Raw genomic sequence first — 20459 nt, forward strand, 5'->3', positions numbered from 1 at the left:
ACAAAAAGCTTTTCTATGAAATAATAAAACAACATTTTAAATTATATTTGAAATTTGTTTTATGGTACGAAATTTAAAATAATAGTCAACTTTATGGACTTAAAATCGACTTTAAGGAAACTTTTGTGGTTAGGCTGATAATTTTTTATAATTTATTTGTACAACAATTTTGCGTTTTCAATAATATTTTTAGCAGTTTGAAATATTATATTCTGCTTAAAATGATCTTTCTAACAGTAAAATAACCTACGGACCCCCAAATAACATACAGACCTGCATATTTGTCAGATAATCATGAAAATTTTGGCATTGAAAATCAACGTCGTCACATAAAGTGATTTTAATTTTCATGTGATTTTAATTTTCATAAAATTTTCAACGATGTTTAACTATACTAAACAGGGTCGCAAAGAAATATTTTTTTACAAGATATTTTCTATTAAGGTGAACGAGCTTCTATTATATGATTTGCTTCAAATCAATTAGCTTTAGATACTATGAACACAATTTAAATCATGCAAGACAAATTTATTATTGAAAGTCTGGTCTAATTTTACGCACATACGTATAAGATTTATAAAAAAGTCAAGGCTTTTATTAAAATCCTGATAGTTTTGCAAAATTAAATGTAAGAAAACATTAATTAGTTAATTCTGTAACCACATTATGTACATACATACATATTATGTATGTATGTATTTCGAAATTCTTAATAAAATAAAATTATTTTAAATATTTTTTTTGTAGTAAATTATTGTGATTTTTTGACGCCTAAGTGTTTTTTTGTTTTTGTATTGTTTATTTATTAGTTTTTATTTCTGTGTTTGTATGTGTGTATGTGTTTATTAAATAATGAATAAATATATTTTTGTTTTTGCAAATAATTTGTTTAAATTAAACTGGCGCCAGACATATTTATAACTATAATAGTGGCTAAACTCACAAAAAAAATACAATTTGTAGAAACAAAATAATGAGAGAACTATGTATTACCTTAGAGCGACTCACTGCGTATGGAGTGATTTTGTTAAAAAAAAAACCCATTCTCAAAATAGTGATTTTACCCATCATTTAGGGTGGGAGCTAGCTACTTCAATAGCCACGTGACCAGTCATTTTAACACGGGCATGTCATAAGCAGGATGTTCAATCGTCTCCTTTTGCTTACAATGGGACTGTCTAATAGCTGGTCCAAAGTATGCAACGCATTGGCTTCACATACTGGTTACATAGCGTCAGTTACCTTACTAGCATTATAACTGGTTACTTGATCAGCTACTTGACTAGTTATTTTAACACGTGCATGTCCTAAGCAGGTGGTCAATTGACCCTTTTGATTACAATGTGACTATCTGATAGCTGATCGAAAGTAGTCAACGCTTCTGGTGGGTAAAATAAAGTGCAGTACAAAAAAAAGTTTGAAGTGACTTCACCATAGGTTACTAAGAGACACTAAAGTGACTATTGACTTCATGCTATGTTACATGGGATATCTGTATATTTAAGCAAAAATAAAAATAAACTGTATGAGAATTATATCAATACATATTCAAGTAAAAACATTTGTATAAAACCAGTTTGTACGAATTACTCACAAAACGTTTAAAGTGACTACACTTCAGATTACTTAGAGACACTTAAGTGTCAATTGTCTTGGGATGTATAAAGTAACCAATTGTCTTCTCTATGCACTACAAAGTGCACACACGTGTCAAATGACCAAAATATATAAATTGGAGTCAGCCAAGTGATAAGACATTTGTGACAATTACTGTCTTTAAGGGATACATTGACTACTTGCTTAACGGCTGGGGTTGGTGAGTTACAACATTTTTAGTTCTTTGCTAATACATATTTACATTTGTTCAAATCCAACACATACTACTTTCAACATCATCAGTATGTCCCACCTGACCCCTAATATTGGCATATTCGACAAGTTGTGATTTTCTAAGAAATTTTTTATGAAAATGTTATTTTTGTATTTCAGATACAATTAACGATACACTTCTTAAATCAAGTAGAAATGTTCATAAACAATTCTTGAAAAATCAAATAAACTGTCGAATATCTTACTATTAACGGCCAGACTAGATAGGACGTATACAGCATTAAATGGGACTTGAAAAGTCTTTCCAAATGATACATCCATATGAGGAGCCGCAGAACAAGAGGTACTTTTTTGAAAATTTAAAAATTTTGGGATATTGATTTTTTCTAGAAGATTTCAACCTAAAATAAAATTCGAAAAAGTACCTTCTCTTCAGTGGTAAATTGGGAACTATCATAAAACCTATCAAGTTTTATTTTGAGGGGGGTAATAAAATCACTATATTCTGAGAGTCGGTCTAATGTACCTATAAAATACATACATACGAATATAAATGAAATAATTTACAAACAATTATTTTATTATATTATAAAAAAGAGAGGAGAAAATATTATAAATATAAATATTTTTCTTTAGATTTACATATTATTTCCAAATGCAGACATTTCTTTCCATTCTGAATAATAAATAAATAAATACGTACATATTTGAGCAACGTTACAATTCAGAAAATAAAATCCAATGTCCGGCAAATAATACTTTGTTGTTTCGGGATGACGACAGTTGAATCTAAAGTGATAAGTATTCACTTTAATTTTTATTTTTTATTTTTTTATTTTTTGCTATTTTAAGGTGCGCCAAAGTCTTGAAATATTTTATGATTTTTTTTCGTTATTGCTGTTGTTTGTTACTGCACTTTGTATGTGTGTCATTGTACAATTAAGAATATAAATAAATAATAAAAAAAAAATAAATGTAGGTATAAAATATTTTTAAATTGTCACCAGTTATTTTACCATACTTTCTATTACTTTTGTTTGATATTTACATATTTTTAAGCCTTAAAGACAAATTACCCAAAAATTGGTTCCAAAACTAATTTTCAAATTTTAATGAATATTAAATATTAACAAATTTGAAAATGTTTCAATATTTGTTTACTTTTTATATTGGAAATAGATACATGTTTTGCTTATTAAATCAAAAATTAAGTAAATATGTTAATTAAAACTTGCTTTTATTCTTGAACATTCATTTGGAGCTTTAAGCATCCTTTAGAGAAAGTCATGTTCAAAAACATCACATAAAATTAAGGAAAATAATTCCCGGGAATTCTCGCACAATTTCCCGGGATTTCCTGCCCTGGGAATTCCCATGAAAAACTCTAATGTTGACTAATATCGCAGAGGTCAAAGGTGAAATTTTGAAAAACATATAAGCAATTTTTAAACAAAATCTACCTTGTGTTTTCAGTGAATCTGGTTCAATTTAATTCATATTTTTACCTTGTTTTCAACACATTTTATAATTAGAACATTAGGTACATATAATTTTGCATTATCGCTACGATTTCTTTCAGTGTACAAATAGTTTTGTATATTACAGCATTTGCTATTTTTAGCATTTAGCGGTGTTGGTGTTTTTATTTATTTGTTTTAGTTTCTCGATGTTTATTTATTCCATTTCCATTTAAAGAATGAAGAAAAAACAAACTCCGAAAATAACACTGATAAGAAATTTAAGGTCCATCACGTTGAAATTAACAAAGTTTCGTTTAATTTTCTATAATTCGGTTCGCAAAAATGTACATATGTATGTATGTATGTATGAATGTATATAAACGCGTACGTAGAATTTTAATTTCAATGTTTGCGAAAGGAAAAAAAAGAAACAGATCAAGAATATAAATTATTAAAATACATTTGACACATGTACGCAAGAATGTGCATTAGACTGCTCCAAGATTGTATGGCCGAAAAAAAGTATTTAAGTACAGGGCGCCCTACCCCTAGAATTATTCTATGGATTATAGAAACACGTTCTGTAATTTTAAATTAAGGGGGGAAATGTATTTGTTTCAGTTTTTGCAAAAATATTGGCATTAAATCATTATTTTGTTTGCTTTTTAATCTTTACGTAATTGTTGTTCTAATGCGATAAATGAACATATTTTGATTAATATTCAAGTAAAAGCATATTTTTACTTTAAGTATATCCGTATTTTTATCTTGGTAGCATAACATTCACCTATTGTCTAGTATGGCCAACAATTTGTGATTTTAGAATTTTTAGATCATCACTTCGGGATTTATTAAAGATAAGTCTAATAACAATAAGTCCAATTTCTTTATTGTTATGATTTTTAAAAAAACCCTATTCAGAATATTATAGTCAAGATAATTTTAAATATACCATGAATGTTTTACTAAAATCGGACAACGTAAACTTTAAATCGTGAAGGTGAAAGGTAAAATTTTGCAATATTTTGAATTTCTAATACAAGCATAGCGAAGCTTTAGAGAAATATATCTCAAAGTCCTACAACTACTAGTTAAAGCACTCGACATTCATGTTTTATACCTTGTTAAAACGATACATTTCTCTAGAAGATATAATTTATTTCCAATGTTTAAAACAAATTATTTAAATATGTAGCTATATTTGTAATATAGTGTTAAGCCAAAAGTAATATGTATATCCGATTGACCTCAAATGTTGAAGCAGTTAGTTTTAGCTACTAAAGAACGAAATAAGACCCATCCAAATTAATTCTATTTTTAAGGGCAGGTCTAATTTAAACAATCGTACATAAGAATAAAGAAGTGGCCACTTAAAATCGGTACGCACTGTAGTAATCATAACAACGTCCCCTGTTATCAAAATGGAAAAAGATTTACATATGTTTTTAACAAAAAATCTACCATTATACTGCAATAAATTGCAATGTTTAGTTTTAAAAAGTGTAGTCACAATGGAAAAATAAGCTAGAGATAAAATTGTGCACAAATAACTAGAAAATCCGACTTTGTCGGGTTAAAAGATACCCAAAATCTGATTTTCGGCAGATATCAGATCAAAAATTTTACATCTCGGCAGCTCGAAGTTGTGTGGCCTTTAAATATGAATACATACGTAAAATTTAACAAAAATATTATTTTGGCAGGCAATCCGAAGCTGCGGTTTGAAGAGTCAAGATTTTCAGAAACGTTTAACAATTACATCAGATTTATATATAAAAAGAGAGTTTTTAAAAGCGATTGCTGTCATTTATAAGACATCTCACATCTGATACAAGTTGTCATTACTCAAATACAACTATGAAATGGTATAATGAGAATAATATTGATGTTATACCAAAACACATCAATTAAACAAATTGCCCAAATCTTCGTCCAATCGAGATATATTGGACAATTGTTAAACGTAAATTGAAAATGAGTGCAGGTACAGTAAATAACCAGATTTTGTTGAGAACAAAGTGGAATAAATATGCTGGAATAACGGTAGAAGTGGAAAGAAAAGTTGTGCAGCTATTAATGGGAGGCATAAAAAGAAAAGCCAGAAATAAAGACACATAAACCCACAGTTAAGATTAATAAATTACCTTTAATTTCATGTATAGAATGTTTACATAGTACGTTGTTTCATTTAAAAGTTATGCTCGTTTTAATCCGTACCGATTTTAAGTGGCCACTTCTTTATATTGTTGTCTCTTGACTCGCCTTCTTAACGTGTGAATACAAGTACATATGTGCAAGTAGAAGTATCTATTGTGTACCCACCACCACCCGGTCGGCGTGTTGGTATGTTTGTACGAATATGTGCATTGTGTTGTAGTTCCAATTCCTTTTGTATTCTTTTTTTTTTTTCTCTTCATTAATTTGTTTTTTTTTATTTTATTATTATTTTATACACACATTCAAATATCGTGAGTTATTTGCATTAAGTATGATGATGATTGAAAAATGAAATAATGATGAAACTGCAAATGACTGTGGCTGCTTTTAGTTGTGGCGACACAAGTTCCGGCGCTAACTAATATGGCGCCTAATGTTATTATTATTATTATTGTTTATATACGTGTGTGCATGTATGGATGGATGTGTGTTTGTGCGAGTGTTGTTGTTGTTTATGTTAATGCATAAAATAAAATTGTATTAGATGGGCATTGTATTGGTAAATGGGAAGTCTAACAACCAACCGGCTTAATTGGGTCGTGTTAATACAATTTATTCCTCGAATTCTTATAAATGAAAGAAAATTAAATTTAAAAAAAAAAAAAATTTATTTTATTTGGAAATGGATTAATGCAATAATAAACACAGTGCATGAGAGTCGGATAATTGTGACACTTGGAATAAAACTCTAGAACTAGAAATTTGACTCATATATTTATTTTGTGTAAATTTATTTTTTTATCATTTTTGGAAAAAAAATGTAAACGTCAAATTGGTTTATTATGTAAACGTTTATAAATTCCCATCTGCCACCAAAAAAGTATAATGTTTTATACCCATTTCAAAAATTATTTCTAAAAACTTAAGAATTGTTCTTAAGGATAGCATTAAATAATAATACAATAATCATTATAATTTAGCGGCACATGCGATTTGAAGAAGGATTTAATCTTTTTGGGAAAAACTAAATTTTTAGTAATCATTTGTTCTCAGTTTTCGAAAAAAAATAATCAGAATAAAGAGTGGCCACTTAAAATCCGTACGGATTAAAGCGAGCATTATAAATGACAGCAATCGCTTTTCGAAACTCTCTTTTTATATATAATTCTGAAAATTCTTTAAAAACATGTCTGAAAAGCTTGACTCTTCAAACCGCAGCTGCAACATATTTTTGTTCAATTTTACTTATTCATTTTTAAAGGTGTGCCGAGACGTAAAAATTTTGACCTGATATCTGCCGAAAATCAGATTTTGGCTATCTTTTAACCCGACAAAGTCGGATTTTCTAGATATTTGTGCACAATTTTTCCCTAGCTTCATTTTCCATTGTGTCTACACTTTTTAAAACTAAAAATCTTTTTCCATTTTGATAACAGGGGGCGTTGTTATGATTACTATAGTGCGTACGGATTTTAAGTGGCCACTTCTTTATTAATATTAATGCATAGAAAATATATCGAGGGCCTACATTCAAAACCTTGTATCTTAAAAAAAACAACTTTTCAGGAGAGCCAAAAAACTGCTTTATTTTCGCGTACTACTTGAGTTATTAAAATTCGGTATTCTACAATATTTTTTAAAGTAACTACTGAATCTCACATATAATTGTTTGCAACATTTTAGCATTATTGTGGACTTTATGAAAGATAGAGAGTTTTTCTTATTAAAATATTCAATATTATGTATGAAAATGATAAGATTAAATTATTTTGATTTCATTTATGCAAATTAAAGAATCGGCATTCGCTATTTTGATAAATGTTTAAAAAATTTAAAATTCATGTTCAGCAAAAATTAGTATAAACAAAAGAATTGCAAGAAGAAATTATTCCATAAAAATTTTTGAAAATTAATTATTTGAAGAGATAAAATAGTAAAAAAAATATGTATGCTATGAAATTCACACCATAGATGAGGGCTGTTTTACTGAATATTTTACCATCATAGAGGATTTTGAATATAGGCCCTCGATATACTGAAGATTTTAAAGTAATTCTTAAAGTTTTAAATTTGTTTGAAAATCGTTTTGAAAATGATATAAAAATATAAATAGTCATAAGCACCTCTAAATAAGGACCCCTTTATAATATCTTAAGGGTCAAATACCCAAATAAAAAATGTATTTCAGTTAGCAAATTCTTCAGATTCCATACAAATGAAGCCATCCTAATGTACATATGAATATGTACATGTACAAACTCGCACACATACACAACTTATACATAGGAAAATTGTTATTTTTATAGTGCCGGCACTATTATAAACAAACACCATAAAAACACCACGCGTTTCTAATTTATTGGTTGCTCTCAATTGTAGCAAATCGAAAGCAAACCAAAAATATAAAATTAAATAACCAAGGAATTCCATGTTTTGGTTTGAAATTTTGTTATTTCCTATTTTTATTTAAAATTTTCATTCAAATTTGTGTATATGCAACATACTTACATACATACATACTCAGAACATACTCATTAGAGTACTCCAACCGGTTTTTTCATCTTTGTAAACTCCCCCGGTTTCGGTTTTTTTAACTTTTCGGTTTTTTGAGAAACCGGCTTTTGTAAGACGGTTAAAGCTGGGTTTCCGCATACACCGTAATCGGCGCCGATAACGAAAACTGAAACTTTGTTGGGGATCGATATAAAATTGTAACCAAATTCATAAACATACTCGTGTTTTTCATACAATTTTCAAATTCCATAAACTCAAACAATTCACCACTCAAGTGAATATCAAGCTCTATATACATATGTATAAAAATAAATAAAAAAATCCATAAACTCGTCTTGGACTAACCCGACAATATCTTATCACTCATTTTAATCTATCGTTATATCAAAAATTAATCCAATTCGTAAATTGTTGTTGATCTGTTATTTTTTAGTTGAATTCAAAATGTTATATAGAAAAAACACATCGAAATATTGGTCGTATATATATTCTGGGTCACTATAGAATTTTAAGACGATCTACCTATGTTCGTCCGCCGCAATAAAGCCATGAGGTAAGGACCAAGGGATATAAAATATTCACCTAATATTTTCTGCTGATCAGAAATTTTTAGCATTGAAAATATGCAAACTCGGTCCATCCAAAAAAATAAAATAAGTTATATAACAAACTGTCAGTCAGTCCGACGTAAGTTGAATTTGTAAATAGTTTTGGATCAAAATGTATGAAAAACTTTATTCAGACTTACCACTATACACATTTTGTTCTCGACATTTAGCCCTGTTTCTGTTGATCATACATTTTTAGCATTGAAAATAGGCAAACTCAGTCCAACCAAAAAAATAAAAAAAAATTATATAACAAACTGTCAGTCAGTCCGACATAAGTTGAGTTGGTGTGAATGAACAACATTATTCAGACTTACCACTATACACATTTTGTTCCCGACATTTAGCCCTGTTTGCACGACGTCTGGTTATTTCTTAACTTAATGTTATACTGTCTGTTAAAATTATGTTTTGTATGAAAACTGTCAGTGAAAATGATGGTTAAATTCTTGAATCTAGCAAGTTGAAATACACCACTGATATTTTCTAGTAGTAGAAAATATAAAATTAATCAAATCGGTTACTGGTTATTATATAAGATTCGACACAGCCGATTATTACACTCTTGCGAAAAGAACAAACAAATTCGATAAATTCTAATTTTGAAAGTTGTGAAAAGTTTTTGAATGCTATGGAAAAGAAAAACACTTTGATATTTTCTAACATTAAAAAAAAGTAAATAAATAAATGAAAATATATGTATTTATGTATGTACGTACGTATTATTTTACTTTAAAGAGACTAGAGGAGAAGAGTAATACAAGATACAAAAAAAAAAAGATATTTTTTGACTCACTACGAGTCTCTGCAGAATGTTCAGAGACGTTAATAACGACCGACCGACCGATGAATGGGTAGCTGGCTGGCTGGTTGGCTGAACTACATCATCGTTAAATTTAGAATTATTTTTATCTGTGTATCTCCTCGACGTTGTCGTATTAATAATTATTGTTCTTATGGTTGTTGTTATAATTTTGTTGTAGTCATGTTTTTGTTGTTTGTATTCTTCTGACCACTTTATCAACATGTAATTTAGACAGCAACAGCAACAACAAATGTCATTTACATTAACAGGGTGTCATCCATAAATGTGTAAAATACGTATTTGAATGTGAACAACAAATAAAACAGAAACAGAAACACACATACTTATGTACATGCATACATTTCTTATATGAATAAGTGTGATTGTGTTTGTTTCTCAAATAAAATTCAAAGTTTAATTTTGCACATTAAAACAAAACGAAATGTTTAAATTTTATGTCCACATTTTTAATTCATCCCATTAAAAATTAACATTAATACAATCGGCATTTTCAAAGATAACAATAAATCTTAAACTACTTAAGTTGTTATTGTTTTTGTTTTTTATTTCATTATTTTGTTTGTTTCTTTCCTTCTTTCTCTATTATTTAATATACATTAGGATGGTTCTTAAATGCTGTTCTCCATCAATCAAAAACCAAATTTGTATACAAATTTCGCAATATTTTTTAAAGTTTCCAATGAAAATAGTTTTCTTTGTTTTATTTACCCATAGATTTAAAAAAATAAAAATCATATATGTGGGATAAAGTGCAATTTAAGGACCACCCTAATAAACATGCACACGATTACTAGAAGGGAAGGGGGGTGAATTGTGGAAACAACACCAAACAAAATTCATATTATACACCCAACAATAAAGAAATTTATTTATTTACAAATAATAAAGTCTCATTGCTTTAACTCTAAACATGGTAAAGTATTGGTCCTTCATCAATCGACATAAACCTTTGCTTTAGAAATCAGTTACTGGAACAACGCTATAAATCAAGAAAATTTAACCCAATGCCAAGAAATTCCGAAAATATGTTCTTAGGAAACCACCTTTGGAGGTTTTTTTGTTGTTTCCTGTATATTGTCTAGTAAAAGCTGAAGCAAACAAAATCAATGATTGAGTGACCGGTTGTACAGGTTTTATTTATTATTATTTTTATACCCTTCAGCTTCGTGAGAAGGGTATATATAAGTTTGTCATTCCGTTTGTAATTTCTACATTTTTCATTTCCGACCCTATAAAGTATATATATTCTGGATCCTTATAGATAGCGGAGTCGATTAAGCCATGTCCGTCTGTCTGTCTGTCTGTCTGTCTGTTGAAATCAGTTTTCTGAAGACCCCAGATATCTTCGGGATCCAAATCTTCAATAATTCTGTCAGACATGCTTTCGAGAATTTTGCTATTTAAAATCAGCAAAATCGGTCCACAAATGGCTGAGATATGAGAAAAAAACCAAGACAACCTCGATTTTTTACCTATTTTTGACCTATATCTGGATTACTAAGACATTAATATAGACAATATGGATATCTAATGATAGATATTTCAAAGACATTTGCAACGACGTATATAAGACCATAGTAAGTTGGACCTACAATGGGTCAAAATCGGGAAAAAAAATTTTAACCCGAATTTTTTTTTTTTCAAAAAAAAAAATTTAAAAAACCAAAAAAAAAATTTTTAAAATTTAAAAAAAAAAAATTTTAAATTTAAAAAAAAAAAATTTAATTTAAAAAAAAAAAATTTAAATTTAAAAAAATTAAAATAACAATCGAAAAATTTTTTTTCCAAAAAATGAAAAAAAACAACTAAAAAAAATTAAATTTTGTTTACCTAAAAATATTTTCAATTTTTAAGTATAATTTGGTGAAGGGTATATAAGATTCGGCACAGCCGAATATAGCACTCTTACTTGTTTTATATTCATTTAATATTAGAAGAGAACAGTTTGCGGTTAAGTTGTTAACTCCCCTACACCGCCCAATAATCACTCCCATATTGAACCAACTGACTGAAAAGTGATGGTGATTATTTCGTTTGTTCGATCGATCGTTCTACATTTCTGTGCTACAATAAACCATACATGAGAATTTATAATTGGCATTGAAATTTCATTTCATTAGCATTAGATGGGAACTATGCCAATGTAAAACATTTCAACTGACATTTAATGCCAATGCATTTTTTTTCAATTACATATAACTTTTTGTAATTAAATGACAAAAGAGATCTTAATTAGTATTTGAAAGGATTGCTGCTGCGGTACCTCGATAAGCCACGAAGTTTGAAGATATTGTCACATAAAATCCAAAAATTTCAAAAATATGTTATTAGAATTATTTTCAATATAATGATAATGAAAACGTCAAGTAATCCATTAGTTCATATAATTAAATATATGTATATCGTTACCTTAATATAGAAAGGTCCTAACTCGTGATTTTTTAGCTAAATATGATATATGAGCGGACCATTAATCGCAATAAACGAAAATCTGGACTTACAAAAAACACACGAGTTAGGGCTTTTCTATATTAAGGTAACGATATATGTACTCCCATGTAGGAATGTTATTGGGCTATATTCACAATTAATTAACACTTTTATTCTCTCAATGTCTCTTTTTATCACTTTAATTATCAGACACAGATGCATACACACATACTATACGAATTAATTAAAAAAAAACGTTTGCACTTATTTTTGCGATTTCATTGTTTTCGTAACATGGTGGCGCCAAAATTATTATTTGAAAAACTAATAAAGACAAGGAAAAATATTTCTTTAATACGCTTCGTTATGGAGAAGAAATAAGATAAGAATCTTATTTCTGACACTACATACGTAATTGATAATCCCACGACTCAGTAACAAGAACTTAAGCTAAATAAAGATAAAGAAAAATAATGGATAGTACCTTCACCTTGGCTCATAACAAATGTTAGTGACATCCGTAGACCAATTGCCAGCAGGATGGCAGTAGAACTGACACCCCTACGACATTTTTGTACCACAGAATTCAATTTCCGAACGACATTTGACCAAATGAATAAACGTCATGAAGGCTTAGACAAATATAGACTACTATTATTTGATAATTAAGCAATTAAACTCACTTATCGATTGGTTTTTGAAAATTTATTTGATTATAAAGATATTGAATAAGATTAGGTTTCATATTATTTACATATATAATTGTATATATGTATGTTTGTACATATATTTTTTTTGTTTATAAAATCAATTACTTACAAATGTATTCTATTCTGTTTTACAGATCGTCGTTGTTCACCAAATTGGTGTGAAGTTGCCTATTGGGAAATGGCACAGCGGGTGGGTGAACGTTATCCAGCTGATACACCAACAATAAATATATTTTCTGATAAGCCAAATGCATCTACTGGTGACCATAAAGATGGGATGTGTCTCAAGGAATTAATCGAGAAACGTACAACACCGTCGCCGGACGATGTACAGTACACACGACAAAAAATTGGCTTAGGTATGATTAGAATCAAATAATAAGAGTCTTTCTGTAGTTGCAATATTAATTCAATAATAATATTTTTTCTTTAGGTGTGACTCTAAGTCAAGAATTGGATGGTGTGTGGCTGTATAATCGTTCGACAGTGCCCATATTTGTGTACTCGCCCACCTTGACCGAAAGTTGGTATCGTGTCTGTCGCGTTGAACCCGGAGACTGTCTGAGAGCCTTTGACAAGTACAGGTATGGTGTATGGCGGCATTAAAAAATATTCTGTAAATTTATGTATACAATGATTACGTGTATTTTAGGGCTCAAACCTTGGTACATCCTGGCCAATTTACAGGCGTACAAACCGGACCAATCGACAAATATAGCATGCGCATCAGTTTTGGCAAAGGCTGGGGTTGTTCCTACAAACGGCCCGATATAACGCTCTGCCCCTGTTGGCTGGAGGTGCTTTTCAAACCTCAACGGTGACAGGCATTGCAACTGTTAAACGGTGTAAAATCTGTACCATTGGAACAAACAGCAAGATGGGATAGTAAAAACCGTCCAGCAGTGACTTCCAATAGTAAATCGGCAGTAATGATAGAAATAATCAATAAAGCAAAATTGCAACAACGACAACGAGTGAAAAGAGATGACGACAATGGTCTCTGTCACAGTACCGTCACCATCGAAACTAAAGCTCGTAAAAAAAAGCAGTGGTCGTCTTCAATTTTTATTGGCCATAAGCATCCAATGCACCAGTGTAAGCTGTTCAAGCTCAAACTACAAACCACCCTAGTCAGAGTGATTAAATGTCTTCTGCTGGACAATGTATCAATTTCGAGAAATCATAAAATGGCCATGTGAATTCAATAGATGGGGAACAGAACAGATATTGGATCAACACAATTTACACGTATGATAGAAATTAATTTAACATCAATAACACAACTACAACTATAAAGATAAACTCAAACTCAAGGACTGGAATTACAATTTACATGAAGATTTTTCGTTTTCGTTATTGAAATTAACATCAACGATGATGACACAATAAGAAACAAACAGATATACGAATACGAATAGGTATAAAAATACAAAAAATATAAAGAAATAAATAATTAATCAAAATATTAATTAATTATTTAGTTGTAGACTTTTCTGCAACAAAACGGTTAAACTGTTTTAAATGGAAATCCTGTGATCCAAGTAACAAAATAAATTTACAAAAAAAAAAACAATTAAACTGATTAACAATTAAATTAATTAACTTATATATTAAGTACAATTCCACTAATGATTCAGCTAAAATCAATTGGTCTATTTGCACTTACAATACACACGATGATTGTAAAACACTCTTACTTACATAAATTATTTAATTTCAAAATTTTTACATCCTAATCAATATCTATTTATGTAATATATATATATGTATGTATGTTAGTACTTGTATGTGTGTGTATGTGTATTTATGTAAATTTAAATATTGATATTCTGCTGGTCAGATATCAAAATCATTATCTGTAACATAACCTTTTTTTAAAAATCTACAATATTGCCACTTAAAATGCTAAAAAAAAAGTTGTAACTAACATTTCAATAATTTAAAAAGAGATGTAAAAAACGTTCTAAAATAAAAAATATATATGTATGTACATTAAGTGCCATTTTTTCAAATATTAATAATAGATTCGCAGTGTGTTTTCAATTACAATTACATATTTATTAAAATGTTAGTTAGAGCTTTTTGCATTTTATTGTTACAGTGAATACTATGGTACCGTCAAATAATTCCCAAATGAAATAAGTCAATACTGAAATGAAGTAGTATACATACAGTAGAAGACAAAACTGTTCACGATTAGATGAAATTTTAATTTACAGATTATTTCTTGCACATAACAACTGGTCCCATAACATTTTCCTTTTGTAAATTGTTAAGCACTCTATTTACTATTATCTGGTATCTCACTCTTAAACTAACCGAACTTTTATACGTTTTTTGAATCACATCTGAACGAAGTCATATGTGAACAGTATTGTCCCCCAATAGATTTTGTGAAAAAATTATATTAAATTCTGATATTAAAAGAAGAAAATTAAGTAAATATAATCCTTTTAATTTCTTTATTACAAGAAAACACAAAATAAAGCACTTCAATAAAATTTCAGTTACTTTACAATGGATAAAGCTATAAATTCAGTTTTGAAGAAAAACATCCAAGAAGATATACAAAATTGAGTTTCGTAGCAATTAATTGCTAAAAAAAATACAAAGTTTCTATCGGATTTTACAATAAAATAAAAAAATAAATTAATTTAAAAGTCCCACGAAATTGTGGTTGTCGTCGAGCCACAAATACTGCAGTTTCCACTGCAATTAGATTAATAAAGTGCTTAGACAACAATTCGAATATGTCTTAAAAATAGCAAGAGCGATTATAAAAAAAAAATGTTAAGTCAAATCATAGTAAGGATCGATTAAAGTTCGTTAAATCGTACGAAAACTTCACCATTGACGATTAGTAACAAGTTAGTTGGTCTGATGAAACTAAAATTAATCGGGTGGTGTCAGATAGACATGGGTTGTTAAACGCGTTGAGGTACAACATCGCAACATATGTCAAACTATGAAATTTTAGGGGTGGATCAATCATGGTTTGCTGATGTTTTCATGGCAATGAGCCCGGTATACTTCGGCGTATCAATGGTATTATGAGTGCCACAGACTGTATTACCATATTGGCGGCCTCTTATCTCCCGAGTCTGGCTATATTCGGTGTTGAAAATGGTCAACAAGAAATATTTATGCAGGACAACGCGAAAATAACAAAAAAAAATAACGAAATCAAACTGCTCTTCCAGGCCACAGATTTAAACCCTATCAAGCACCTTTGGACAATTTTGAAACGGAACATGTTTGCCGAAAAAGACTCTCCAAGACCTGTAGTTGAAATGTGGGAGCGAGCTCCTCTAGCAAGGCAAAATATAAGCCCAAACATATCGTAAAATCTTGTAAATAGTATGCCAGAATGAATCAAAGCTCGTGGTGGTCATACAAAATATTTATTTTAAAATTAATCTGTTTTTCAAACAAGGGGCAAAACTGTTTACACCGACTTTTGTTTTAAAAGTAGTATGTATATTGTATTTAATCTAATTTTTAAATTAAATTGATACTCTTTTAAAAATAATTAATATTTTTCTTATACATAGTGAATAATAAAATTCTTCTGTAATAGAAAAATTTCGGGACTTTTTGTGAACGGTTTTGTGTTGTACTCTATGTACGTATAACACCCTACTTTAAAAATGAAATAACTCTCAAAAAAGGACAAACAATAACTATTTATGAATTTTTCATATCGGATTTCAATGAAATTAAACGAGTCAACCTTGAAACTTATCCACTTAGCCCCATTAGCAATAAAAACATAACTTAACGTTAGGTCTTAATTTCAATAATTCTCAGTTATAAAATTATCCAATATAAATTGTATAGTTAACACTTTACTACCAAATAATTGTAGCAAAATCAATGTGACACATTTCAGTGTCAAAATTAAATATTAAGACATAGTTAGTGAGAGCTTAAAGTTAAGGTTTTATTGTTAATGAGGGTTAAAGTCTAAAAATCATATACACTGATGGACAAAAGTCACCGCCATTTCCCTGTAGAATGTTTAAAGGACTACCACGTTATAAATATAATTGAAACACAAAATTTTATTTTTTCAACAAAAACAATAATTCATTTTTATTATACTTCAGTTAAAACAAGTCTTTTTAAATTAACCTAATTTACAAATACGTAGCGTGGCGGTCCTTTACACATCCTAAAGGGGAAATGGCGGTGAATTTTGTCCATCAGTGTACATATGTCAAAAAAAATAAAAAATTCAATTAAATTTAAAAATTGTCTAATCCACATTTCAAAATGTTCACTAAAATGTTTTTGTTTTTAAACCTTATTTGCATTTAAATAAAACATATATCGAGTTAACTATTGTTATTTTGATTGATTATCATAGATAACTATAGAATCACTATAGAATAAATACACAGAAGGTTAGGAGAGAGAAAAAATTATACAAAATGTTTCTCTTTTCAAACATATGGGCAAATCAGCGTTGTCAAATTTTCAAAGCACTGAACTCAAGACAAATTTATTGAATTCTAAATTTCTAACTAATGAAATTTAAAAGTTGACGATTTCATACATACATATGTACATTAGGGATATAACTAATTTTGGCGAAATGTTTGGCATACCATCACGTGATGGTCAATGTTGTATAAGCAATGAAAATCATTTTTTAGGTCATTTGGAATCAAAAACATCACGCACCAACACAAATTTTTAAAATAAACTAAATATAAAACATTTCAAAACAAAAATATTTAATAAAAAAAACTGTGCTATGCTATCCAAATTTGCAAAAAAAGTCAAGAGTTATATCCCTAATGTACATACACACAGCCTTAAAAGTGAGTAAACACTATAAAGTATGATTTTTTTTAAGATAATGAAAAACCTAAAATCGATCCATCGATTAAAATTTAAAAGTTCCGGTTTGTTTGAGAATGGGACTATAATAATTTTAATGATCTTAAAATAAAATCGATCCATCGATTAAAATTTAAAAGTTCCGGTTTGTTTGAGAATGGGACTATAATAATTTTAATGATCTTAAAATAATCAAAAAATTCACTGGTGTTTCAGGCTTTATGTACATGTTGAATAAATTTCTGGTAATTAATTCACCTTGGTTTTTAAATCTGCGGATCTTAAGCCATCAGTTATGGATATTGTTAGAATGTTTAATCTGTTTAATCACTCCAGTTTGACTACAGAAAACCTCACTTAAAATAGACAATAAATGCAATATTTTTCTCAAAAAGACAATTTGGTTGTGTCGGTGTTACCTACATTATGTGTTATAAATTTAAAAATTTTAATTATTTCTTTTTTTAAATATTGTTTTTTATTTAATTTATAAAAATTGATCATATACGAACATTATAATATTTTATGTTGATATGCATCATTTTCTGTTCCAAATAAAAAAACTCTCTACCTAAAATATTTATGATCTGTTTCAATTTGTATAATTTTTCTAGTCATTCAAGTGACATTAACATTAATATCAAGTTGATGATCATTGTTAAACGAATCTTATTATAATTACAAAATATATACGATTTGAAATTTCTGCAAGTCTTTGCAGTGAGACTCACTTGCATTTCATTCAAAGCGGAAATGCAAAAATGAGATACATACTGTCATTCATCTGTAATAGTAAATAGAAATAATAATTGCATTCGAACACTGACCATCCACCGACAAATCAGTCAAATACCTCTTACCGATATCTTGAAATGCTTAATGTCATATTGCGAGAATTATTGTATTTAAATATTTGATTTTTTAATAGTACTAACAAATTTAAGAGATTTATTAGATTTAAAGGGTTTTTCGGAATTGCTTCCTACATGAGAGTTATGATACATTATGATCAGACCGTGATATTTATCAGTAGGTATTTGGGAATATTACTATTTGGGATCTATGAAATTTGAGTTTTTTTCTTTGTGAGGATATAATTCCGACCTATAGTTTATAATACTGACATCAAAAAATATGTTTACTCAGTGATTCTTATTCGATTGGTCTTCTAAAAGGTATAGATTAATAAATAATGGAAAACATTCATTGGTCGAAAAAAAGAAATAAATCATACGAAATATTGGCTTATTTATTTATTATTTTAATTTGGTACCAAATTTATCAACAATAGATATTTATTAAAGTACCAAAAATGCGATTTTGTAAATTTTCCCATAAAATGTAAATTATTCCTAATTCTATTTGATGAACACTTATTTAATCAATTGTTTTATAGCTTTTTGTAAATAGCTGAACGTTTTTTTCCTCGTTCATGTTCTTATGAAATGGTCGTAGTGCTCCGATGTGTTTAAGATTATAAGACCTAACGATATGATTAAATACTATCAAGTAACTAGCAGCAGCAAGGATGAACTTTTTTCATTCCATTTTAATTAGTAAACAAACGTCCTAATGGATTAATTTATATGAATTTCATTTCATATATAATTAAAGATTATTGGCAAATAATCCAAATCCAAAATAATTTTAAATGTGTTGGATTAACACATATACTTCTACGTACACACAAACATACACATACATACATATATACACACACACACGTTTTAATATTAAAATGATTCTTCATATAGATATCTATCTTCATGTATAGATCGTTTCACACAAATTTATTTCATAATGAAAACAAAATGTTAATTGAATTCATGAAATCGTCGATTCCTGATATTATTATTATTATTATTTTTATTTTTATAAATATTATACCTTAATAATATTGTAGTTTAGTTAACTTTTTGTATTATTTTTATTTATTATTGAGAGAACAACAAGAAGTAGAAGAATATGATGATGAAAAAAACTACAATTATTTGTAACTAAATAAATACCATTGAAAATCAACTAAATATAAATAAAATTTATAAATGAATACAACTAAATTAGTTAAATAAACACGATCAATTTCATACCAGGCTGTAAAGTTTACGGACGACGCATTTACCCATATAAATTAAATAGAAGAGACTATTTGACAACTTTAAATCCCGGTCAAAGCAGTCGCATTCAAGCGCCTTAAACTTAAACAATGGCAACTTTGTGTGAAACGGATCGTTAAATTAAATTCCAAATTGTATTTTAATTGTAAAATTATAAACAAATATTAAAAAGAGAATGAAAATCTAAACAAATTTCATGTGAAGTGAAGAAAAAACAAATGCGAAAGTAAATTAAACAAAAACTAAAATAATCTAAATGTATGGCTATTGTTAAGTTTTAAGAAATTTTGTACAATAAATGAAATTGAAAACAAAAAAATATTTACCATTAAAAACAAAATATAAACACACACAAATGTCTTTTTATTTGACCAAGTTTTTGTACCTTTGGCTCAACCTAGATAGGTTCTCGTAAAATAAAATGAAAAATTGTAAAAATAAAAAAGTTGGCTCACCCTGTATCGTATGGGAAAAAAGTTGGAATGTAATACAGTAGTTTTGACATACCTGCCTTTCACTTAAGAGCATTTTGCATATAAGTGCACAAAACTTGTGTTTTGTATATGGGGCATTTCATGTCAAGTGAACCAACTTTTGAAATCGATGTCTTCCGATCGGGATGAAATTTGCACCAAGGTTAGCTCTATTGGATAGTAACTCAGACACAATTTTTCAACAACATCGGTCGAGAACTCTCTGAGTTATAGGGGGTAAAATTTTGACAATTTGGTCAAACAGGGGTTTTTTCTTATCCATGTAACTTATTACCTATTGTTCTTAGCAAAATGTGTCCCAAATAGTATAGATAGCTATTTCTTCGATCTTTCGAAAAAAAATATTTAAAAAAAAAAATAAAAAATTTTTAATATTTTTTTTCCGAAATCAAAAACTTTTTTGACTTTTTTTTAAAACACGTCCTTTTTTTTTTTTTTTTTTTTCTTAAAATAAAGTTTAGATATTTTCCT

General features: G+C 28.6%; 1 protein-coding gene across 2 annotated transcripts in view; it reads left to right on the plus strand.

The window, feature by feature from the left end:
* The window catches only part of Dad (Daughters against dpp), a 68401-nt gene extending 48551 nt beyond the window's left edge, over nt 1-19850 (plus strand). For both annotated transcript variants that reach the window (XM_065515023.1, XM_065515025.1), the window contains exons 6-8: nt 12670-12894; nt 12969-13119; nt 13188-19850. In XM_065515023.1, coding sequence (XP_065371095.1) covers nt 12670-12894; nt 12969-13119; nt 13188-13356 — 545 coding nt within the window. In that variant the 3' untranslated portion in view covers nt 13357-19850. The remainder of the gene's footprint in view (nt 1-12669; nt 12895-12968; nt 13120-13187) is intronic.
* Nucleotides 19851-20459: the final 609 nt, after the last annotated feature.

Source organism: Calliphora vicina, chromosome 1 (genome assembly GCF_958450345.1).
Source record: "Calliphora vicina chromosome 1, idCalVici1.1, whole genome shotgun sequence".
Taxonomy (NCBI): Eukaryota; Metazoa; Arthropoda; class Insecta; order Diptera; family Calliphoridae; genus Calliphora; species Calliphora vicina.